The 24,679-nt window shown below is 43.8% G+C and overlaps 2 protein-coding genes across 4 annotated transcripts in view; one reads left to right on the forward strand and one right to left on the reverse strand.

The window, feature by feature from the left end:
* Positions 1-1,533: 1,533 nt before the first annotated feature.
* On the reverse strand, positions 1,534-17,904 carry bkgd (beta-keto-L-gulonate decarboxylase). Of its 2 annotated transcripts, none has more exons than XM_085964485.1 (8): positions 17,640-17,904; positions 16,359-16,457; positions 12,069-12,142; positions 11,019-11,120; positions 9,826-10,002; positions 7,384-7,533; positions 4,185-4,298; positions 1,534-2,257 (listed from the first exon to the last, which is right to left on the reverse strand). In XM_085964485.1, exons 1-8 carry the CDS (start codon positions 17,698-17,700, stop codon positions 2,084-2,086), a joined length of 951 nt encoding a protein of 316 aa, XP_085820611.1. In that variant the 5' UTR covers positions 17,701-17,904; the 3' UTR covers positions 1,534-2,083. The 2 variants fall into 2 exon arrangements, with proteins under 2 accessions (XP_085820611.1, XP_085820612.1); XM_085964486.1 differs by lacking the exon at positions 17,640-17,904 and adding an exon at positions 17,562-17,630.
* Positions 17,905-19,213: 1,309 nt separating this feature from the next.
* LOC147102189 (uncharacterized) overlaps positions 19,214-24,679 on the forward strand; it is a 32,400-nt gene continuing 26,934 nt past the window's right edge. The window contains exons 1-2 of one of the 2 annotated variants that reach the window (XM_085964482.1): positions 19,214-19,297; positions 22,250-22,799. In XM_085964482.1, the coding sequence (XP_085820608.1) occupies positions 22,528-22,799 (272 nt within the window). In that variant the 5' untranslated portion in view covers positions 19,214-19,297; positions 22,250-22,527. Of the gene's footprint in view, positions 19,298-19,355; positions 19,660-22,249; positions 22,800-24,679 lie in introns of those variants that run through there. The other variant, XM_085964483.1, reaches the window with a different exon arrangement.

The raw sequence follows: 24,679 nt of genomic DNA on the forward strand, positions 1-24,679 counted from the left end.
AGCTAGATTGTGATGGGGTGTCCTAATGGCCAAATGTGTGCAGTCTACAACACCCTGCACCCTTGGGAAGCCTGCCATATTTGCAAAGCCAATCGTACACACGGTTACACTTTTTCATCCGTGGAGAAGTTTATGTAATTGTGTGCCTTTGCAAAGAGGGCATCGGTGACCTGCGTGATGCACGTGTGTGCGGCCGACTGGGAGATGCCGCTGATGTCTGCTGCTGATCCCTGGAAGGACCCTGAAGCAGAGTGCGGTGGTGACTTTGAGAGCCATTGGTAAGGAGTGTCCATCCGCTCCTCTGGGCTGCAGGTGTTGGTGCAGCATTGCGCAGATGTCAGCGACTACCTCTCACAAAAGTCTCAGCCTCCTTTGGCACTGCTGCTCACTCATGTTGAGGAAGTTCATCCTCGGCTGGTAAACCTTGTGTTGGGGGTATCTCCTGCGGCGCGGTGCAGCCCTGCGCTGACACCCTCTGCCGCATCAGGTGGGTGAGGAAAAGGTTGGCGCTCCTGTTGCTGCTGCTGTTGTGCCCGGTTCTGCTGCTGCTGCTTTTCCTCCAATTCTGAGGACCAGGATGAGAGGGTATAAATGGTTCCCATTCCACTGGCATATATCTCAGTTAATGAATAGATGTTATATGCACTCAAGTCAATGTGGGGAGAGGGTTTTCCAAGGAGGTCACAGTGCATATGGTTCTCAGCTTAAACACCTGCAAGCTCAATAGACCTGCAAAATGTGTTCCAACACCTCAAAACACAAAGTTCTGGCATCTGAAAGTCAGCCATGTTACAGGTCAGCTTGTATGCTGCAAGTGCAGCTGTCAAGAATTCAGCGAGTTGCTGAACCCGGCACAATCAGCTGGCATGTTTGTCGCACGACAGGCAACAAGCTGAAAACGTAGTAAAATGGGAAGAACCTGTAAAAATGGGATTATGTTGGCAGTTAACAAGCTGTGAACTGCCTTAAGTGCCTCTCCCACCGCTTGATGTTGGGTCTGATTAGGACTCGCAGACCCGACACTTTGCAAAGTAGCGTGGAGGCGGGATGGCAGCGGGTTCGCAACCTGCCGCCAATCATTTAGATTTTCACTCCTGACCCACCTCCAAACCCGCCCTCTGAGCACCAGCAAAATCGCGGCCAAAGTACTGTATGTGTGGCATCATTTTAGGTTTACAAAGTCTATTCCCATCTCCTGACCTGTGCCAGCAATCTCCAGTAAATGGAAAAACTATAGTCCCATTTCTAAACAGAGGTCACAATTATAACAACAGCATTAAGCTTACATTGCTAACCATTTTACAACCATTCTGTAAATGTGAACTAGAAGATAAAATAGATCATTACCCATGTTGGAAATTTCATTAACAAATAATCAGTAATAAATGTTATTTTTTTGCAGTCAAATACTTCACTAATTATCACTTTATGGACCATCGTATTTCCCAATATTTCTGCAAAATTATTGGAAAAATTAAAATGGCTAGTAACAGAATCTAAGTAATTATAAAGAATAAATTAAAATCACTGATCTTCACTATTGCAATCTTTTTTAATGAACATTTGATATTCAACAGGATTATATGGTTGAATAGCAATTTTAGATCTTAATGCTGACCCATACAAAATTAAATGGGCTCAAGTTTACACTTCAGATAGTGTATTCACATCCTTTTGATACAATCACAAACATAATTTTCTACACAATTCTGAACAGTATAAAGTACAAATAAAGTACAGTGGTCCAGTATTGTCATTAAGCTTATTTAATGTGCTGATACCAATAAACCATTGAAAAAAAACTGCATAATAACCACTTCAAATTCTCCTCATCTCCGGTGATAGATCTGTAACCACAAGTACTTCACCCAAGTTTCACACATTTCAAAATGCTCTCTCCTGACACAATCCGGATATAGAGGAATTGTACTGCTGACTGTATTTCACAATTTAAGTTGGCTTAGTAGGAAAATGTAATACACCCATCATTACACTTTACTGAAATCCGAATGACAGCACAGATGTTTCAGCATTTCTGAATGAACTAGGAACCCAAAGCCTTTTTATATTCCTGGAAGTTTTACTAATCACGTCCTATTTTGTGAGTTTTCTGCGGCCGGTCAATACGATAAAGGTGTTCTGCTGGCAAGAAGTAGCCCAGGTATTCCACAGTGTCTGGGGTAGTGTCATAGTGATAGTGCCCACCCTCTCCATGATGGCTGAAACAATGGGTATGCTCCACTCGAAGGTCAAATCCCTTGTGAAAGAAAATAGGTCAGCTTTTGTTAGTTCATACATTTTTAAAATGGGGGCAGCAATAAAAATTACACACTGAGCTCCAGTAATAGTTTTGGCAAGCCATTCCTGTATTTTATTAGAAAATTGCAAAATGAACACTAAATCTTTTATTTGATTATATCATCTTAGTTTAAAACTAAGAGAGAAATGGCAACATGTTGCCATTTTTGTATCTGTTTTATCATCCCTGAGAAGTGCAGGGAAAACAGCATCAAGTATTGAAACAATAACGTACAGGAAACTTTGTGCTATCCGGCACCGACGGGACCGAGCTGTTGCCGTCCTATCAAAACTGCCGGACAAACCAGCGCTACTGTTGAAACATACGGAGATTTTGAGCTCCATATCTGGCAACATACCCTGTTGCTTAGCAACAGCTTCTAAACAGTCGGCCGTACCTTGCAAGCGTCTCTGTAGCTTAGCAACAGCTTCAGCGAGACCTTGCAGAGCCTGACTGGTGAAAAAAAAGCAACGAAAAGAAAAAAAACTAACGAAACGGCTCCTGATTTTTGCTGGTGGCTCAAGCATTCCGGACAGTTAACCTCCGGATAAACCAAAGTTTCCTGTATTTTAATCTTGAGTGATATTATTGCTGCAGTATTTATCTCTAAAAGGATATACCCGAATGATCGGAGGGAGCCATAGCCAGCTAGAAACCCGTGGTGTAATACACTACCAGGTGGATCTCAATCTAAAGACCAAAATATAATTCAAATAAGCTGTTTGTGAGGAAAAACAAATTTATTTAAGTTGGTTATGGTTACACAAGAGTTTGGAGTCTCAACTTTTCTCCTACTGTTTATGAGGTGGTTAATCAGGTTATACATTTAATGTCAGTTAATCTCTCCTGCCTTCCACCCATCACAGACCTTCCCTTTTGTTCTTTCCTTCCCTCTTCCCCCCTGCACCCTTCCCTGCCTCTGCACTTGCTTAAAACCTGTAATATCTCAGTTCTGACGAAAGGTCATCGGCCTGAAACGTTAACTCTGTTTCTCTCTCCACAGATGCTGCCTGACCTACTGAGTATCTCCAGCATTTCCTGTTTTTATTTCAGATTCCAGCAGCCGCAGTATTTTGCTTTTATACATTTAATGCTGCGAAATAAAGCAAATATAGGTTACTACAGCACAAAGTTCAAGTTTCCCAAAGTTGCAATTATTAGAATGTTTGTAAAAAAAACTTTTTTCCCCGCCTTTTAATTGCAGGGAGCCTCCCCCCTCCTCTTGTTGCACCCTCTCATGAAGGCACCGACTCTTGTCGACGTATCACAGGCACTAGCAGCCCTGAGGTACCGACATCTACTCTTGCACACACTCGAGCAGGAGTCGCTGTATGGCTATAAGGAGCTGGAACACTGACTGATAATATTCCCCTCCGCAGCACTGGGGCACTTGGACCAGCTGTAGTACACTAACTGCTGCCTCGGCCGATCTCAGCTAATTTGGCAGAGACATGTATTGAACCTGGCATCTTCTGAAATAAAAACAGAAAATGCTGGAAATACTCAGCAGGTCAGGCAGCATCTGTGGAGAGAGAAACAGAGTTAACGTTTCAGGTCGATGACCCTTCGTCAGAATAGCATCTTCTGATCTTGGCTTTGTGTTACACCAGAGGCTGCATTTACCTAACAAAAGACCTCCTAAAAGGAAGTGTAAAAAGTATATTCTTCATTTATAGAAGGCTGCATTACAAAGTTCTATAATCAAGATAATCACTGAAAATAAAATATAAATCAGGTTTAAGTATAATTTTGTGTTAAACATTGAATTAAATGACAGAAATCAAGTAGTCAAACATTATTTAAATTCGAATCTTTACTTTAAAAAGTGCTTGAAGTGCATAGACTACCTAAAATTTGTAAATGTTTATCAGGCTTTATTACTTACCAGATCCCGGGACACAAACACGGACTGGCAGATGAGAGGAGCACTCATGTCAAAGAACTTCAGCCAATTTGTTACAGCCTCATCGCTGTTCAGAGGACAGGGAGAAAACTCAGGCTAGAAAAAAAACTCAACGACTTTAAAACCAAAGAAATACCAATCACAGCAATAGATGTCTCTTAAAACTAAAATGGTATCTGGTTATATTTGTACACTTTCCATTGGTTTAAGAAAATAATAGATTTTCTCTCAAAGTTCCTCTCAATATCTACTCGAGATCCAGCAACTAGCAGGACCTCTGCACCCCAAAAAGTGGCTCCCAATACAGGAAGTCCTTGTTTCGGAAGAATTCATGGCAGATACAAGGGTATCTCTCAGCCCCTAGCAACTAGTCCAATTTTGGGAGTAACACTGGTTAGTAGCAGTCCCTCTTAACATTGGTACAGCCCACCCTGTGGGAAAAGGGCTAGCTGGCTAGGACAAGGTCAGCCTTTTACTGAAGACACCAGCAACAGATTTATTTCAGAAATGTGTTGCCCTGTAATCACTGCTTCTACAGGGCAGCTTGGCAGCACTTTGAATTTTTTTTTATAGATGAGGCAAGCTCTTAGGAGAAGGCTGGTGTGGATAGGCTTCTCCCGAGTGGGTACATGGCTGAAACTGGGTCATAAGGTAAGGGACCTGGCTCTGGATATCCTGAAGGCACTCTGATGAGGATCTCAACACATATTCCACCAATCCATTGCATCTAGCACCAGGACCTCAAAAGATCCTGTTTAAGATTTGGGTAGGGAAAGAAATGGAAATGGAAATTTGTGTTTAATGCACACAAGGCCATTAGCTATGAGCGAGTGTGGTACGTGCATTCATCTAAGTATCATATTGGTCAACATCCTCAGCGATCACTCCATTAATGATTCTCTGTTACTACCTGGAATAGCAGCTCATTGGTGGCAAGGCAGCAGAAATTGTACTTCTCCTTTCTCAGGAATGGATTTGGGTCCTTGCCGAAACAAGAAACATGTGGAATGGTCAATTACTATCATTTAACATTCTATCTATGGACACAGATAAAAACAGTATCTGGTGTGGCTCTGATCGCTGACCAAGTCCCACTTGCAGTGGAAGTTGGAGTGTCCTCAGCTAATCTGGTCTGGGTAAAGATATCTTTAAAGCCTTGGCTTTTGTAATCCATCTACATTCCTCTGAAGCTGCATGGCACTGAGCAGTGGAGGATCCTGAAGACTGTCGGTGTGTTTCCGGATAACCTAGTGTAATGTTTTCCTAACAGCCCATTGCTTTTCATTGAAATTGTTAGGTCTAGTCCTTTAAAGGTGGTGTAAATCCCTCCAGTAATGGTGCTTTCTGCTTACTTTCTGGGGTTCACCAAATATGCCGCATTGGTATGGGCTCCAGAGAGGCAAGGCAATCAACTATGGAGTTGTTAATAGAGCGACATGCCGTTTATGTTCCAACTGCACTGTTCACCATCGTTAAAAACCTTGGACTACTGGCCAGAGTTACCATCTTAATCAAGAGGGAAGTTCTCTTAGCTGTTCTGGGCAAGATGCTGGCCTCAAGGCAAAGGTGACTGCCAAGTCAGGTCAAGTTGCTCAGCCACAAGAGGGATATTGGTGATCATGAAGCCTGGGACCCAATCTACGTGACAGCTGACAAGGGCAGACTTGTCAGCAGGTAATGTGGCCAATGATTTCCCTACCTCAGCAGTTGAAGTTACAAACTAACTGAAGCAAAAATCCTGCTAGCTGCTCATCCACTAAACAAGGTCCTGCTTGTTGATGATCAAGACTGATCTGTGGCATTGAACTTAGACATCGAGAACATCAAGGGACTTGGCACGACACAAACTGCCCTATTTGGGCCTTCAACCAAACTGAAAATAGATGTCAATCACATAGCTCTTCAGGACTTTGAGATTCGGGCCAACTGTGCTGGAAAGAGGTACTTGGCGGTCGGGTAGGAGAACATGCCTTCATGCACACAGGGTTCGGTGCCTGACCATGCCCGATGTTGCTGAAGCTCTTCACCTCTAACTGGTGAAACCATTGTTCAAATATGATGCGTGTCCAATGATATGATCAGGAGGCCAGTGATAATTTTATGGTGAATTGTGTTCACCTTAGTACTTGTGAGGAATCCTGGTAGCTGCTGTCCACCCAGCGAGAGCTTAAACCTGCACTTGTCAATTGTCTGACAACCGCCTTGGGAAGTATGAGGGAGGGGGAGGGTCTCTTTGGGGTCAAGGTGGCTGCTAGATGAAGCATGTGATGATGGAAATTCAGAATCATGTCAACCCCTGCGATAGACCTGGCAATCCCATATCTGAACCAGGCAAGTGCACCCTACTGCAGAGGATGGTAAAGATGAACCAGAATCCTAGAGGAGTAAACCAGTTGCCAGGGCTCGGGGTCCTTCCCACACAGCTACAGATAGGCCACTGCCCCAATGATCCTAGCTGGACAAACAGCAGAAAGAAACTCAGGTAAGCTGCGTGATTTTAGATGGATAAACTCCAGCAGTAGCCCAGCACACACTCGGAGACCCGAACACTGGCTCTGCCAACCTGCACCCAAGCGCTCTCAATTTGAGCAAGTAAGATGTGTCCCTATGGGGAAAGAGTCTGTGCTCCCTATTCAGCAAACAGAAACTCTACAGGTAGGAGTAGATGTCTCCGTATCTTGATTTGGAAGCTCTTAAACATAGCGATGGATTTCTGTGCCTGTCAGGCACTCGACTGACCAATAAATAAATATTTACAACCTTTAAAATCAATTAATTTTATGGCTTTATTATTGGAAAACAGATAATTGTTTTAAAAAAAACATACAAGTTATTCATAACTCCAACAAATATATAAAGAGTGAAAGACTCACCTGCAAAATGAGGGAGCTTCAACAGAGGGCACCACTTTCATTTAACTAGAGTAACTTTTAAGAGTTGCGACGAGAGCTACCTTGAATTCAAGCATGTAGTAAATTAAACCTTCAGGGGTAGATTTTCCTCTCTTTGAGCAACTTGTGCCCAATTTCCCAATAAGGGCTCTGTCCCACCAAGCTTTCTTGTCCTGACCCCGAATAGGAAAATGTGCCGCTCAATGTCTCTGCAGTATTCTTACCGCCCATCCCCGTCACACGATTGCAGTACTGAGTGTGTAGAAAACGCCACACGTATTGGGACTCACCATAACATGAATCTTCGCTTTTCCTTTCTGAATTAGGAAAGTCCCTCCCATTCCTACAGCTTTATCTCCATAGCGTTTTTCAAGTGATTCCCTCATGCAGTTCACGAAGTTACTCTGTCCTGTTCTTCTGCTGCTTCTTACTTCAACAACCTAGTTAACAACAGTATTAATCTGGTTATACCACAAGTCAAAAATTAGTCTGAAGAATCTGTGTACACATCCCATTATAAACCCCTTAATACATTTCAGATACATGCATTGAAATTGCACTGCGCAATATTAACCACAAATGCATTAACCCATTTCTTACTACATCACACAGTAGAATTTCAAACCCACAGAGAGAATTTATTAATACACCATCTTAGCCACCATAAAGGAATAAGTATAGTAAATACACTTCTAAACGGTGATGCAAAAAGTATGACAAAAAGCATTAAAATACAGGTTAAAAAATACAATGCGTTAGCTATTGGCTGTCCAGTGCAAGATACAGACTTAATTACTAATGGAAAAGTCTGTAGCAAAAATTACAGATATTCAATTATCTAACCCTTTTGAGGTAGTATTTTATTTCCATGTACATAAAAATTCAATAGCAAGGAGTCACTGGTACTTTTGAGAGTGATGCCGTCTTACACATATCATTCCCTGCCCACCATCTGGATCTCCCTCGCCTTCCCTCAAACAATCACCGCAACCCGGCCTCGGGTGACTGTCTGTGTGGAGTTTGCACATTCTCCCCGTGTTTGCGTGGGTTTCCTCCGGGTGCTCCGGTTTCCTCCCACAGTCCAAAGATGTGCGGGTTAGGATGATTGGCTATGATAAATTGACCCTTAGTGTTAGGGGGATTAAATACGTGGAGTTACGGGGATAGGGTGGGATATGTGTTGGTGTAGGGGTTACGGGGATCGGGTGGGATATGTGTCGGTGCAGGCTCGATGGGCCGAAATGGCCTCTATCTGCACTGTGGGGTTTCTGTGATTTCTGTGAACCCAATCTCCAAACTCCGACACGAGGACACATACTGCCTACAAGTCATTTACACCCACTCTTGATTTTGCTTCCCAGGTTATGTGGTGGAACGCATGACAGAGGACAATACAGCCTGCCACCATTTCCATGGGTAGGAGAGATTGCTACTTCCTGGAAAACCAGCTTGGGGTCGGACTTCAGGAATGCAAGCATGTATCATTTAACAGGTTGCATTTTGGAGATATAAAGCTAAGTAGTGGTTACCTTTACCAGGTCACAGGAAAGCTACCCAAGCTTCTAACACATCCAGGAGTATAGAAATGTTGGGCACTGCAATACTATTCTTCTACATAAAGTTCAACCATGGTAGCATCCTCATAAGCACATGGAGAGCTTCTAGAAAAACTACTAAAAATAGTACTTTATTCTGTCAGACATTTCATAAGGCACTATATAAATGCAAGTATTATATTTTTAAGTGGCCATGTTTGACGTTATGTCCTGCACTTGCGTGAGTCACAATTTCCTCCAGCTAAACATCGAGAAGACCGAAGCCATTGTTTTCGGTCCCCGCCACAAATGTAATTCCCTTACCACTGGCTCCACCCCTTACTCGGCCACTCACTCAGGTTGAACCAGACCATCTATTATCTCAGCATCATTCTGGACTCTGAGCTGAGCTTTATCTCCATCACCAAGACTGCTCACTTCCACTTCTGCAAGATACCCCAAAACTACCCTTACCTCAGTCCTTCCACCACTGACACCCTTACTGAACCCTTTTTCCTGGTCTCCTATCCTCCATTAACTCCAACTTATCAAAAACTCTGCTCCATGTATTCTATCCACACTAAGTCCCACTCGCCCATCACTCCGCCCTCTCCTCACTGACCTATACTGACTCCCAGCACATTACATTTAGAATCCTTGTACTCATCTTTGAATCCTTCCATGGCCTTTCCTTACATTATCTTTGCAATCTCCTCCAGCCTTGTATCTCCTCCCAAACGTTCGCTTCCCCAAACTCTTGCCTTCTGCGTATCCTCTCCCCTCCCTTTGTCTCACCATTGCTGTTAGAGCATTCAGCTGCCTTGATCCTGCTTTTTGGAACCCCCTATCTAAACACCTGAAGGCCTTTTTCCTTTGACTGAGCTGTTGGTCACTTTTCCTGACTCACCCTTCTGGCTTAGCATCCATTTGCGAAGCACCTTAGGACATTTTCTCACATTAAAGGCATTATATAAATGTTGTTGTTGTGCTTCTCTTACCTCAAAACCACTACTTGGAATCTATAAAGGTAGCATTGTGGCTTTCCCCTTCCATTAGGAAAAGTCAAATCTGAATTTGGCAAACATTTAACAGAATGTTTGTGTTTCAATATCGTAAAGACACACTGATATGGAACTTACACCCACACAAGCAGCATAAAATACTATAGCCAGAAAATATCAAGGGGATTCTAGTCACCTTTCCTGGTTTCCCCTCACTAATGTACAAGTTTGCCAGTAATGCAAAATCACAGGTCTTGTACTTTTCACCATATTTCTCCAGCACACACCCACCGGTGGCAGGGTTTATTTTGGCACTGTAACTGTGATTCACCTCAGGTTTGCCATCTCCTTTGGTAGAGACATTGGGTATAAGCTAAAGTTAAAAAAAAAAACATGAGTCAGTAAGTAGAACATCCTACACATCACATCAGGTGATTTATATTCGGGACTCCAGCTGTACTAAGTTACAAGTAATCTGCATTTATCATAGAATCATGGAAATTTACGGCACAGGAGGAGACCATTCAGCCCATCGTGTCTGCGCCGGCTGAAAAAGAGCTAGCCAGCCTAATCCCACTTTCCAGCTCTTGGTCCGTAGCCCTGTAGGTTACGGCACTTCAAGTGCATATCCAAGTACTGAAAAGTTCTCAATATAAACATAACCTCCTAGTCATCAGAACTTAACAGTAGTCACTGTAGGCGCCACTTTCCTCATTGTTGTCACAAATGCGTATCTCAGGGTCCTCTCACCTTCTGCACAAAAATACTGGTTTCCTCTTGTATGAAGCTGACAACTGCATAAGTATCTACAAGTTTTAAATGATTTTCAAATTAGGACATTATATATTTGCAACAGGTCAAGAAATGGTAGCAGCCAATGCCCACAAAAGAGAAATGAGTTCTGCTCAGCTGAGATCAGCAAAGTCAGGGATCATAATTGGGACCTGACGTAAGAAAACTACTAGGCACTTGGTCTAAGCGTTAAACAAAGCTTTGATCAACTGTTTTACAACATGGAGGTCTAGTTGTGTCCTTCACTAGTTCCTGTTAAGAATGTCCTGCACAAGCTGGGCCCGTGTCCGAGTATTTATACTCTCCCTGGACAGCGCCACCCGTAGGCCGCTCTGTATTATTTCATAAGTCTTTCTTTCATGAATGACTGATTCATGTCAGGACCTTCCTGGTCAATCCGGCTTAGCACCACCCCAGACAGTGCAATTACCTACCAAGTCACTGGAACATTACATCACACTGAACTTCTAAAAATAATTTGAAGCCTAAACTGAACTGTGTTAATACCATATACATTCTTTTCAATGGTCACCTAATGTACAAGGTTACAATAAATAGTTTTTAATCATACTTAGAGGAAACATTTATAACTTGTACCTCTGCATTCACGCCCACGGCTTTAAATGATGCTGCTCCAGCTCCAAGGATGAAGGCACCAGGCAGATCCACTTCCTGAGCGACAGTATTGAGATTATAGATCTGCAATAAGAAATAAAAATATACATGTTCCCTTTATATTATAGCAAACCTCCTGTGGTGGTACTCGCTGTAAGTTGAAGGATGCATGTTTTATAAGGTCAGGAACATTAAACCATGTGAAGTGTGGGTTTGTTTCCCCTTAAGGTTACTAAACTTTTGGGTTCATAGAGGTCAATTAAGAATCTACTGCTGCGACACCGTGGAACGTTTTCCTATGTTAAAAGGTGTTACATAAAGGCAAGCTGTTGTTGAGTGCTCTTGTCTGATCACACGCTGAGTACTGTGTCCATGGCAATGTTCCCTGCAAAACTACACATGCGCAGTATTTACAATGTACGGTGAGCGGCCTGCACGGGACCTTTCAGATTACTGCACGGCCGTGCGCGTGCACCTTAGTGGGAACACTGGTCCATGGGTGTCACTGTGAAAGAAGGGAGCAAAGCCTTAAGGATGATCCTTAGCATCAGAGGACTGAGTTATTAGCAAAGACTGGACAGCTCTTCAACTTTGAAAGGAGACAACTGGAGACCTTAGAGTGACACACAAGATAGTAAACAATATAAGGAAAGTAAATCCAGAACATCACTTCAAGTTGAATTGTAACAAAACTCACACACAACAAATTTATGACTGATGGCAGGAAGTCCTTTTTCACACTGAGATCTCAACATTTAGTGTGGCGTCCTGGATAGATAGTGGCAGCAAAAGCCCATGAATTATTTAAGAGACAGTTGGATGTTTTAATGTGGGGGGGGGAGGGAACCATAGATTTTTCTAGATGCATTAGCTAAGATGGACTAAATAACCTCACTCATCAATATTTCTCCTGTATTCTTGGGGAAGTGCGTTGGGGGTTTACTGCGTAGTGGTTAGATTTGGAAGGTCCACACTAAGCCGCCAAGTGCCAAACCCCAAGAATAGGATTTAGCAAAAGGAAATCCTCCTCACCTTCTCAGTTTGTGGAAGAGGCACAAGGTAAGGAACTCCTCCCACATCTGCTATTCGAGGTTTCCCACATAGCCCTGTGAAATAAAAACACACTATTGTAAAGGTTAACTCTAAAAATTCAATAGGTCAAATTACCTGTAATGTGAATGAAATGCTCATTTCAACCCTTGCGAAAAGCAAAGCAAATAATTTTAGTGCAGCAAGAAATCTAATTTGTTTTACTGTGTTTGGAGGCCCCATATTAACTGAATTCGTAAACATATATACTATTGTAGGTACTAAGCGATCTTCTCCATGGGTTTTGTCCTGCCCCATTCTCCACTCCTTCGACACTGGTATATTCTTCATCTGCTGCTCCACCATTAGCACCAATTCTTTCAGCCACTATGCGCCACCCTCTGGAACTTCCTCCCTAAATGTCTCAGCCTACTCACTTCCCTGCTTGTTTTCAAAAGCCTCCTAAATAAAAAGCATGCTTCTAACTCTTTGCCCATTTGCCCTCTGCTCTATAAAGTGCTTCAAAAAGTCTTTCTGTACTAAAGAATGTACTTATAACTGGTACTGGAGATAGAAAAGGAGTATTAAAAAGTAACTCCATTTGAATTGGAGTGTACTCATTCGCCCCTTTTCATCTTTTCCCTAGTACAAAGCACCTTACTCCAACTGACGAGGGAGACAGATATCCTGCTCCCAAACTTTTGCCCTCTGCAGTCTCGAGGTGGTGAAATTCCTCCCATCAATAACTTTTAGCAAAAAAAAGTCGGTGCGAATGCAAAATGAAATTTAACCCCAGGAGATGTGCAAGAACATACTAGAGGGAGTCCTCCTCTGATTTTGTCTCCTTCCCAGCAGGGAAGCATTCACCTGCACAAAATCTTGCCAAAGATCATGAACTCCCCATGTGGGGAAGTCAGGAAGGTCAAACCTGTGACCTACTACTCGACAATATCCACTTATTATAAATTACATTTTTCCCCATTTTCTCACGGAGAAGTTTTTTCTCAGTTCATTATCTACATTACAAGTGACTACACTCCAAAAAGTACTTCACGGTGGTCGTGAAAGGCGCTATAGAAATGCAAGTCTTTCTTTTATCTGCAGTGAAACTGGAAACACCTTTATTACTCACATTTACAGATTCCATTATTATAAATAGTGATGGGACAAAAGCTTCAACTTTCAGAAGTTCACCTCTTATTTATTCTTTCAATTCTTTACATTTCACGCTTTTATTTTATGCTCTTTCATACTGACTAATCAGAATTTTTTTTTAATGTTGAGAAACTAGGAACTGTGGAGTAGCAAAGGGTTTGGGTGTCCATGTACACAAATCATAGACAGACTAAATAAATGGGCAAAACTTTCAGCAGATGGAGTTCAGTGTGTGGTCATCAACTTCATATCCAAAAAAGACAAATCAGGATATTTTCTTAATGGAGAGAAACTGGGAGCTGTGGAGGAGTAAAAAGATTTAGGTGTCCATGTACACAAATCACTAAATGCTACGGCACAGGTACAAACTATAATCAAAAAGACTAATGGCATGTTGGCCTTTATCTGAAGGAGTTGGAATACAAAAGTAAAGTGGTGATGCTTCAGTTGTACAGAGCTGTGATCAGACCTCATCAGCGGTACAGCATTCACTTCTGGGCACCGAACCTCAGGAAAGATAGCGGGGATTACAACAAGGCTTAAAGTGTTGAATTATGAGGATAGGTTGCATAAACTCTGTTTATAGTCCCTAAGTTTAGAAGGTTGAGGGGTGATCTAATCGAGGTTTTAAAATGATAAAAGGAATGGATAGAGAATATAGTTTCAATGGCCCAGAAATTCGGGTCGGGGGCTTCCCGCGGGTGTAAGCCCCCGACCTGCACTTACCTTGCGCACCGGCAGTTGAGCTGTAGGGCCCCGTGGAATTCCGCTCCGGGGCCTGGTCCAGCTGCCGGCGCGCAGTGCTTGCGTATCCCAGGGGCGCAGTTAGTGCGATGCGTCCCCTGGGATCACGTGGGCCATGGGCAGCCAATCGGAGGAGGGAAAAGCCCATTCATAAGATTGACAGGAAGAGCTGTCAAAACTTATAAATACTACGGCCCCAAAATAGCAGTAAACCTTCAAATAATTTTTTTTTTAAATCACACTTTTTAAATAAACTATAAATTACATTAAATAACTATTTTAAACAATAATTTAAAATTTTGAAATTTTTTTTTATATTCTAACGGGACTAAAAATAAACTTACCTTGCTTTAAAGTATTTAAAAATAATAAACCTGTGGAAAAAATGTTTTAATTTTAATTAATTGACCACTCACCTTGTAAAAAGCAGGCCTTACGCCTGCTTTTTATATTTCTAAATCCTGCAGGCTTACGATCCCGGAAAAACCTGTAAAAAAAACGTAAGTTTGATGCGCACACGCAGCCTCTCCCGCGCGCGCGTTCGACCTCTGAACCTCTTCGTTCAGAGGATCGGAAGTGCCGGTTTCCCGCACATGCGCAGTGCATGCAGAAAACCGGCACTTCCATTTGGCCTACGGGTGAGTACCCCGTGCGTACTCACCCGTGGAGACCCGAATTTCTGGGCCTTTATGTCTACCCTGATGGGGGAATCGAGAACAAGGAGGCATAATCTTAAAATTAGAGCTTGGCCATTTGAGTGAAATCAGGAAGTACTTTTTCACACAAAGGATAGTGGAAATCTGGAACACTCTCCCTTGAAAGATCATGCAATCTGGGTTGACTGAAATTTCAAGACTGAGATCAATAGATTTTTGTTGGGTAAGAGTATCAAGGAGTGTGGAGCAAAGGCAGGTAAATGTTGTTGAGGTACAGATCAGCCATGATCTAATAGAACGGCTCGAGGGGCTGAATGGCCTATTCCTGCTCCTAATCATGTATTCAATGTAAAATAAACCAGTTTATTGGTTTACAATTGGTCTTGTCTCAGTAGAGTGCTACCAATCCACTTCCAGAAGATAGGGGAATCACATGTGGAAGCATGTGCAAAAATCATAAGAGTGCACACTTGGAGAGGTCTTATTGTTATGCTCTAAGAGCACAGGTTTTGGATCATGGCATTTGCAATATGCTTACGGAAACTGCCTTCTTTGCCATGAACACAACACATAAGTACTGGAAGGAAGCCAGAACTCTACCAATAACATTCATTAAAGTTATTTATTAAATGAATAACAGTTTCAAACTCAGCACCCAATTTTTCCATCTGAATTTTGCACATATTCAGCATGATCAGAGCTAGTATGAGCAGTTTCAAAGATCTACCCAAGTTGGAATAATGGTTAAAATGTACTGATTTACACAGCATGCAATGATTAACAGTTTACTGGAACAGACAGCCAGTTCTCAAACCAGTCAACACATCAAAGGGCATGTGATTCAAAGATTTTTCTTTAGTGAGTCAGCAATGCATTAACTTGAGAAACATGGTCAATGCAATACAGCAGCAGACATATAGTAGCTACATGTTAGAACACCAGATTCTCAACTAGCAGAGCAGAATTCAAATTGCAGCCCCAATTGTCATGTCTACTCACCCCTTTCCCAGTCGAGTAAGACAGTCTTTGATACAAGTGGGAATGGTCCCTTCCAGGACTAATCAACCATGCCTCAAAGCAGGTTGACCAAGATATATCTTTAATAGTGTCCATGGAACTGCCCGTAGATTGTAATATTCTACAATCCAGACTTTGGGAGCAGACATTAAATGTAGAAGGAAAATAGGACAGATTTAGGAAAATATTTAATAGTTTGTTGTTTTCACAAATACACCTTCATATGCAGTAACTATAATTAGAGCTTTAGTCTCTGCTGCAAATAAAAATAAAATGTAACTGTCAAGGTGACCAGGCACAATATCGGTTTGCTTTTTTTTGGAGGGGGGGGGGTGGAGAGAAATTCCTGTGTGTGCTACTTATAACAAATTGGTAACCCATTCTGGTGAAATTTCTCTGTTCACTATTTTAACAAAATCTAATAATGTGTTTAAAATAAATAGATTTGACAATTGTTAAAATAGAAAAAGAGTAATTTATACCCATTAGTGTTTTGTTTCATTGCATCCATTTTATCTGTAGTTCAATGTTTAATTTTTCACAGAATTATGATTCAAACAAGATTTGCCATCCAAGTGACATTCTGTCCAAACATACACAATAGTTTTTTTCTCTCAGCAAAAGTGTTCATTGGTGCTTTGCTATCTGCATCCTGCATTTAAAGTTAAGAATTTTATAAAGTTTCATCTCTAATGCATTGGCAGTAGGAGCAGTACTTAACCTGCAGCAGCAAAAGTGAACGGTTCCTGTGTAAGATCTGGGCAATCCACTACTGACACCTGAACCTCTGCAAAGTTTCTCTTCAACCCATCCTGCAGCACTGAAAGAGAAACAGCAGATTTGAAAAGACATATTTTACCTCAAATTATTTTCCAGTTCATCTGCAGTTGTCCAGGAAATAATGATCCCCTTTTGCATCCAGCAATTTCATTATGATTCCAGTCCAGCACCCATTAACTCTGTCACATGCAATGATCATCTCAGTATTGTTTTTTTCTTGAAAATTTCCCCCTCCCTTCCTCTCTTCTCCTGAAAGTACCGACTCCTTGCTGGGGTACAGTTTCTTGAGTGCCATACCTTGCTTGAGTGGCTAGTATTCATGTATGTGTCTTAATAGTGAGTTTCAGAAGGCTGGTCAACTGCATGGGGCATCGCTGCTGAATCCACTTCTATCTCACCCAACATCCACCACATGAAACTGCCAGCGGGCTCACTGATGATCAAATATGCGAATCCTGGCCAATTTTCCCCTTTATAACCCAGTGGAACGAAGGCCAATGTTAGCGTCCCACCACTGCCCCAGCTAAGATCATCTAACTGAGCACAGACCAGGGGTCAAAACAGAAACCTTTCTGGGCTCAGTTATCATTGGATAAACTTACTGGGCCATCAGGAGGGCTCATCACTATTTCAGAATGGCTATTTATGGGTTCAATCAAATTTAGGATTGTTTCACTTGGTGCCCGACCAACGTATTTGAGTTGAGTAGGTTCAGGGGAGCGGTCATTGCCAGTTATTTATAATTGCCATTTCTAGGCCGGGTTCATTATAATTAATTAAATCACATTTAAATAGTCACAGTGGTGAACATACATAGTCTACCAGATTTAGAAATTTGTGCAGCTACAATGCCACCGCTGCAGTGATGTTCAAACTGCAGCCCATGGGCCAGTGCAGCCCTCAAAGCCCAGGCAATTCAGTCCTATTTGCACCAGAGGTAGAACCAGGGACCTTCCTTATTCATCACCACTGGCACGACCACCAATGGCTAGAAGACATCACATTGTATTTCTACCACCCGGGACTGCAGGATTTTGACTAGTGTTTTGTGGACCCAGTCTATCAGTCCATTGATCCCGGGATCCCCAGATCGCGTAACCCACCAGTTTATACTCCGAGCCCCAGCCCCATAAAAATGCTGTACTTTTATTGGATGTTTTCTTGCAACATTACACATTGCAAGCGGTGCAGATGGCCGCTCTGCAACAGGTCCACGTTTTACCTTCACAAAGTTCCTCCAAACTTGGTACATAAAATGCAGACTTCTCAACCTTTGCAGCCATTGCACTCAATCCTGTCCGACTATGAGACTTCCCAGCAACCGCAGAGGACGTTTTATTGGACTCTGGTTACTCATCGCCAGGACTGGTCACACTTTTACTTGGCGGACTGTCCAAACGTCATCATTGCGATAAAATCATAATGAAAGCGGGAGTATACAGATCGGACCTTAATGGAAGCGAGGGAATGGATCTGGAGTAGAGGTGGGCCTTGGTGGGAGGGATGGAGCAGAGTGAAAGTAAGAGCTCTTTGGGTAGATCCGAGAGAAGAGGTTGAGCTGATTGGATAAAATGCCCAAAGTGGAAAATTGAGAGGGAGCAAAACAGAGAACTATTATGATGGCTAAAAATGGGGTGAAAAGTTTTTTTGCCCAGAGATCTAATTGGCCCACGGTGTCACATGCTAGCCCCAATTTTAAACTAACCCGCCGGGCAGCAATAGGGCAGGTTTGGGTTGGACGCCCATTTTACACCCCATCCAAATTTACTCTCCATCAACGCATGCCAATTTCTGCTCACTCTCGTCCCAAGCTTAGCTTCCCCCAAGGTTCCACCCCTCTTTCTCTAGTTTCTCTCCTATCATCCCTCATGCCCGGCTCTATTTCACTTATACTTTTCTCAAACCCTCTCTTTCCTCCTTTAAAATGCTCCTTAAAACCTGTTCAAGCTTTTAGTCACCCTTCCTAATGTCTCCTTCTTTGGCATAGTGCCAATTTTGTCTGATTATGCACTTTGGGACGTTTTACGACATTAAAGGCACTATATAAATACAGGTTGCTGGCATTCATTGGCTATACCCCAGCAACAAAGAATTATAGGTTACAGAAGTTTGATACATTTGCTTTTCTAGTAACAACAAAGGAAGAAGGTGAAGTGTTTGTACGTTAACTGTCAAGGGAGGGAGGAAGCAGCGAACAAAGCGTTTTACAGCCAATGAAGTGAAATCACTTGTAATGTAGAAAATGTGGCAGCCAATTTGCTCACAGCAAGGTCCCAGAAACAGCAATGAGATAATGACCAGATAATCTGCTTTAGTGGCGTTGGTTGAGGGGGGAGAAGGTTGACCAGGACACTGGGGAGGTCTCCCCGGCTCTTCTTCGAAATAGTGCCGTGGGATCTTTTACATCCACCCGCAAGGTCGGAAGGGTGCCTCGGTTTAACATCTCATCCGAAAGCATAAGCTCAATTTAACAAGAACGTGAAACGTTCGAAAATATGGCCCAAACCTTGTTAAGCAAGACAACCTTGCAAGGGTGAAATGAGGCATATCAGCGAACTAATTTCCATGATTATTTCACAAACTTTCTGATGGGGGTGAAAAAGCTGTGCTTGTTATTTTGTTCTGATGGTGTGTCCAAGAGCATGAGTTTGCAAAGAAAAAAAAATCAATGGAGGCGATTTCTCGTTAATAAAGTGTTTTAAATCATATTAACAAAGAATATATTTTTTTCCCCTTGTAAATACTGAAAAAGATCCAGTGAGTCAAATGTTAATGATATACTCAGTGCACCGGCAGCGAGGATCCTGTGTGAAGAGGTCCTGTGTGAACCGTCGGGCAAGATTTCGATCGTGCATTTTCCTCGGCGGGGCCAAGTTGCAGGTGAAGCGGGGGAGAGCGGAGCGGGGGAAAAATACCCGAGGGAGCCGGGAGCGGGGGGGAAATACCCGAGGGAGCCGGGAGCGGGGGATCCTCGGGCCCGGCACTCGCCCACTGAGTGTCGCGGCTCTTGGCTGCGCTGCCCGGCCCGGCCCGGCCCTGGGGCTGAGCATTGGGCCGGCGAAGTCGGCCTATCCTCTTGCAGTGTGGCTCAGTGTCAGGGGCTGGGCTGTGGTTTCTCTCCCTGACCTGTGGCTCCAGCTCCAACCACCCCAGTAAACATGCCTAACTAATTCAGCGTTAACTTGCTTTGAACCGCCCTGTTAAAGATACAACAAAGAAAGACTGGCCTTTCACGACCTCAGGTTGTCCCAAAGCGCTTTACAGCCAATTAAGTACTTTTTTTTAAAGTGTGGTCACTGTTGTACTCTTTTGGATTGGGTGGTTAAACAAATGGTCTGTAAATTAATAAAACTTTAAATAAAACTTAACAAATTAAATTAAAATTTGGTTGGCCGGGGTGATGATGCACTCCAGTCCCCGCGGCGCCCACCGGTCGCGGAATGCCCCGAGCGTGCTGGCGGACACCGCATGCTCCGTCTCCAGGACCACCCGGGCGCGAACATGGCCGCGGAAGAGAGGCAGGTAGTCGGGCCGAACGACCCCCTCGACCGCCCACTGCCTGGACCAATTGATGGCTTTTTTGGCCAGGCCCAGGAGCAGTCCCACGAGGAGGTCCTCCAACCTGCCCGCTCCCCGCCCCCCCCCCCCGCACCGGGTGACCAAAGATCAGGAGCGCAGGATTAAAGTGCAGCCAAAAATCGAGGAGCAGCCCCTTCAAATAATGGAAGAGGGGCTGCAACCTCTCACACTCCATGTAAACGTGCAACACGGACTCCTCCAGGCCGCAGAAAAAGCAGGCAGCCTGGGAGTCCGTGAACCTATTTAAAACCATATTGCACGGGACTGCTCTGTGCAACACCCTCCAGGCCAAGTCCCCAATAGAACAAGGGAGGACTCCCGCGTAGAGAGCCCTCCATTGGGGACCTCTGCCTCCGCCGGATGGCAAGATGGCAAAGTGGAGAGTGTGTAGGAGCAGCCCATACAGGAAACGCCTCTTTGCAGAATGAAAAGGCACGGAGGGCATTTCCTCGAGATGGCTCAAGTTGTGAGGCACCGGTTCCCGAGAGGGGTTTCGGGGCCGGGCGCCGATGAGGAATTCTGTCCGAATGGAGGTCAGTTCAGACAGGATCGCCCCACATGCTTGAGCCTCCTTGATACACCTAGTGGAGTTGGGGCCCAGTGCCACTTTCAGCAGCTCGTTGGCTTTGGCTGCGAGCCGGACATTGGCCCAAGACAAGCGCTGCGCCAGCTCCTCCGGCGCCATCCAGCCTGCCCCTCCGCCATCGAGCAGGTCCCCAACTCTAGTCACCTTACCAGGCACAGCCCTGCCCTCCGCCAGCCACCCGAACCCACAGTCATGGAGGTGCGGGTTCCTGAGCAGCGGCTCCCGAAGGGCAGCCACCACTCCTGACGGGGGAGAACTCCGCCTGGAGGCGACGTTGTTCCAGGCCCATAGCAGTTCCTGGTAGAAGACAGGCAGCTCCCGCAGGCAGGCACGTGTACCGCCCACTTTCACAAACAGGAGCTGCGTGTCGTAATTGAGGCCGTGCAACTGGCGGAAGAAATACGTCGCCAGCGCACACCATCGAGGAGGAGTGGTCACTGTTGTAATGTGGGAAACGCGGCAGCCAATTAGCGCACAGCAAGCTCCCACAAACCGCAATGTGACAATGACCAGATAACCTGTTTTTGTGATGTTGATGGAGGGATAAATATTGGCCAGGACACCGGGGATAATACCCCTGCTCCTCTTAAATAGTGCCGCGGGATCTTTTACGTCCACCTGAGAGGGCAGAAGGGGCCCTCGGTTTAACATCACATTTGAAAGAGGGCACCTCCGACAGTGCAGCACTCCCTCAGTGTGTCTGTTGTGAACTAAAACTGATTTGGCCAAGTTTGTTTTTCTTCTAGCTCATATGCAAAGGATAGTGAATATTAAAAGAAAATATGCAAACTGTCCTTTATCATAGGGTGAAATGACATTTAATTTTTTGTAAAAGTCACAGTTCCTGTAGTTGGAGCTATGCAATGAAGTGTGGTGATAACCAAAATGAGAAAACATCCTAAACATGAAGCTTGCAATATAGTATTGTTAAAAATGAACTGAAAGCCTTATTGTTGGAGCAGAGCTAACAAGTCTCAGTCATTTCAAGTGACACTCATTTTGACTTTAAACAATGTTAACTTATTTTGACTATAACTCATGAAAAGTAAACACAGCTTCACGTGTTTGCAGTGTGTTCCCGCTTTGTGATTGTAAATCTAACTTCGAACATTTGACGTTGACAGCTTTGCATTTGGATTATTACAGGGCCCAATTATATAAATCAAAATATTACAATTACTCAATGTGGTTATAGCATTTGAAGGAATATTAACATTTCCACAGATATGCGATCATTACAAGCATTATAATAGAATATAGCATGATCAGATATGTTGTGCTAAAATCCTCCAGTATTCTGACATCTGCACCTTGTATGTAACACACTCCCAGTAACGTGAGAGTCTTGTTACTGTATTGCACCCTGTCATTTTTTTTAAATAGAGATTGTTAGCTGTACCATTTCAACTAGGCTAGTTCCAACTTAAGAACATTGCAAGTCAACATCTGGGGGACTACAAGATCCACACTGGTGTCGTTCATGTTGGATATATACCAAACCAGCTGTAAATTGCTCTACAAAACTGCTAAAAATTGCTATAAAGAACACTGCATGTTGGGATGAGAAAATGGATTGCGGTGCATGGGTTGTTGGTAAAGGTGTAAATATAATATACTTTCACATTAAATACAGATTTGTGCTGGTGATAATTAGAATTTCTTTTTAGTTGACCAGGTCCAGCTCAACAGGAAAGGAGTGTATCTGCAAAACTACTCAAAATCATTCCATGAAACACCAGTGAACAATTGGAACAATCCAATCTTTTCTGCAATAATATTCTTATCTACCTACCACTGTGCAGTACATTTTAGACATCTATATTTTCCCACATCGGACAATACGTTATTGATATCCATTTATATAAATTGCATTACTTTAAATTAGAATTATCTGGCTGTTTTGATCGGATTTTCACAGAAAAGCTGAAGAAAATTGCAGACAGAAATGGCAGACTCGAATAATGATGATGAAAAGCCTATGTCGGGTGAAGAGGATGAGAGTGAAAATAGTGTTTTGCTATTTTCAGATGAAGAGGATGAGACTGAGCAGTTGCTGCAGAACATTAACGCCAAGGCAATGAAAATAGTTACTGAGCAAGTGGACTCGGCCACCTCCATACACAGCTCGGAAGATGACCAAGTTCAAAATGAACCTTGGCAGAATGTGTTTTCTCTTTCTGCCAGCAACAGAAGAAATACAGAGGAGTTATCAAAGTGGTAAGGTACTGGGTACTTAAAAAGAATTTAAATCTTAGTTGTGCACAAAAGTATTGTTAACTAGTGAGCAATTAAGTAAGTTCTTTTGATTGGCTTATTTGTTGTGAATATTTTTCCAGGGTTGAAGTGCCACGTGTAATTTCCATTGTGGCCCCGATGCCAGTGCAATTGAAGGATCACAAAGCGGAGTTAAAACAGAACCAGAATTTATGATGGGTATTAGCGCTAGCTAACAAGTTAAAAATCTATGGGGGAGAAATTCGATATCGCCCATTTTGGGGCGCTAATAACGGCCGGGCGCAAAGTTTAGCGCCTGGCGCTAATTATCACCTCCGACTGCAAAATTAGCTTCTATCACCCCTGGAGGTGATTTGAGCGCTAAATCAGGCGCTACACACCTCTCTTAAGACACAAACGTCAGGGAGCAATGGGTTACCTCAACGCTACCGAAGCTCAGGTGATGCCAGTTACCATGGAAGCCAGACAGACTGGCGCCATCCAGTTCTTAAAGGGGAGGGGCCATCTTGCTGGCCAGCCACACCCTACTCATTGCAGCCTTGAATCTCGGCCTGGAGTGACCTCAAAAGCAATTGTGATGAAGCACTAATGGATAGGCCCAGGGAAAGAGCTCAGCACTTGGGAACCTCAAAAGTGGCGCTGATGACCAAACTCCTTAGGACTGTGTTAAAACCAAAACTTTTGTCGACAAGAAAAGGCGGGAAGCGCCCGCCTTTAAATAGCGCTCCCCCAGCCCTTCCCGACCTGAAAACGTTACCCTCTACCTGTCGTTCCTAGCGGTCGGCACTAAGGCAGGGGGCGCGACTCAATATCCGGTCCGGGGCGTTGCACGTTCGACTGACGTCACGACCTGCGGGTGCAGAAGATCGTGGCGGTAGTGTTTAACGTCGCCGCAAAATGTGTGGTCAATATTGCGAGCGGCGTAAACATCGCCGCGCTCAGGCACTAGTTGCTTTGCGCCCCGTTAGCGCCCTAAGAGGGCACTAACGGGAGGCGCTAAACAACCGAATTGTTCCCCCTTTATACACGGGAACAGAAGTAGGCCATTCCGCCTCTCGAGCCTGTTCTGCCATTCAATTAGATCATGGCCGATCTGTACCTCAGCTCCATTTATCTGCCTTTGCTCCATATCCCTTCATACCCTTTCCTTTCCTATCCTATATTACAACAATGACTACATTTCAAAAGTACTTAATTGACTGTAAAACACTCTGCGATGTCCTGAGGTCGCAAAAGGCGTTATATAAATTGGAGTTCTTTTCTTCTAACAAAAATCTTCCACTTTCTGTTTCAAATTTCAATTGACCCAGCATCCACAGCCTTTTGGGGAGAGGTAATTTGAGTACATGTGCACCTAAATCCCTTGATCACATGGATCAGGATATTTCCGTTTCTGTAAGGGACACAAAATGCACTGGGCAGGATTTTCATTGGGCTGTGGCGGCGGGATTGGAGGCGTGTGGGGGGTTAAAATTGCGAAATCGGGGGGCATGAACCCATTCCGCCCCCAACCCGCCTCCGTGCCAGTTTCAAAGGAGGCGGATACCCGACCTGTGCTGGGAGCCGCCTCCCCGAGGCAGGAAGGGGATTAGTGCCAATTAATTGCCTGTTAACAGGTAGTTAACAGGCAGTTTTTAGCTTAATCCCTATTTTTATTGCTGAAGTGTGGGATTCCCGACGACTCCAAACCACGGCAAGTTAGCGAGGTGGACTGTCGGGCTGAAGGGCTTGGAGGGTTCGAGTGTTCAGGTGAGTGATGGGTGCATGAGTGCAGAGGTAAGTGTGTTTGGTGTGTGTAAAGTGTTTAAAAAAGTTTAATTACCTTTACTTACCTTTACAGCCTTCCTTCCTTCAGGTCTCGG

Source organism: Somniosus microcephalus, chromosome 22, assembly GCF_052327205.1.
Source record: "Somniosus microcephalus isolate GS21.2 chromosome 22, FLI_Smic_1.0, whole genome shotgun sequence".
Lineage (NCBI taxonomy): Eukaryota > Metazoa > Chordata > Chondrichthyes > Squaliformes > Somniosidae > Somniosus > Somniosus microcephalus.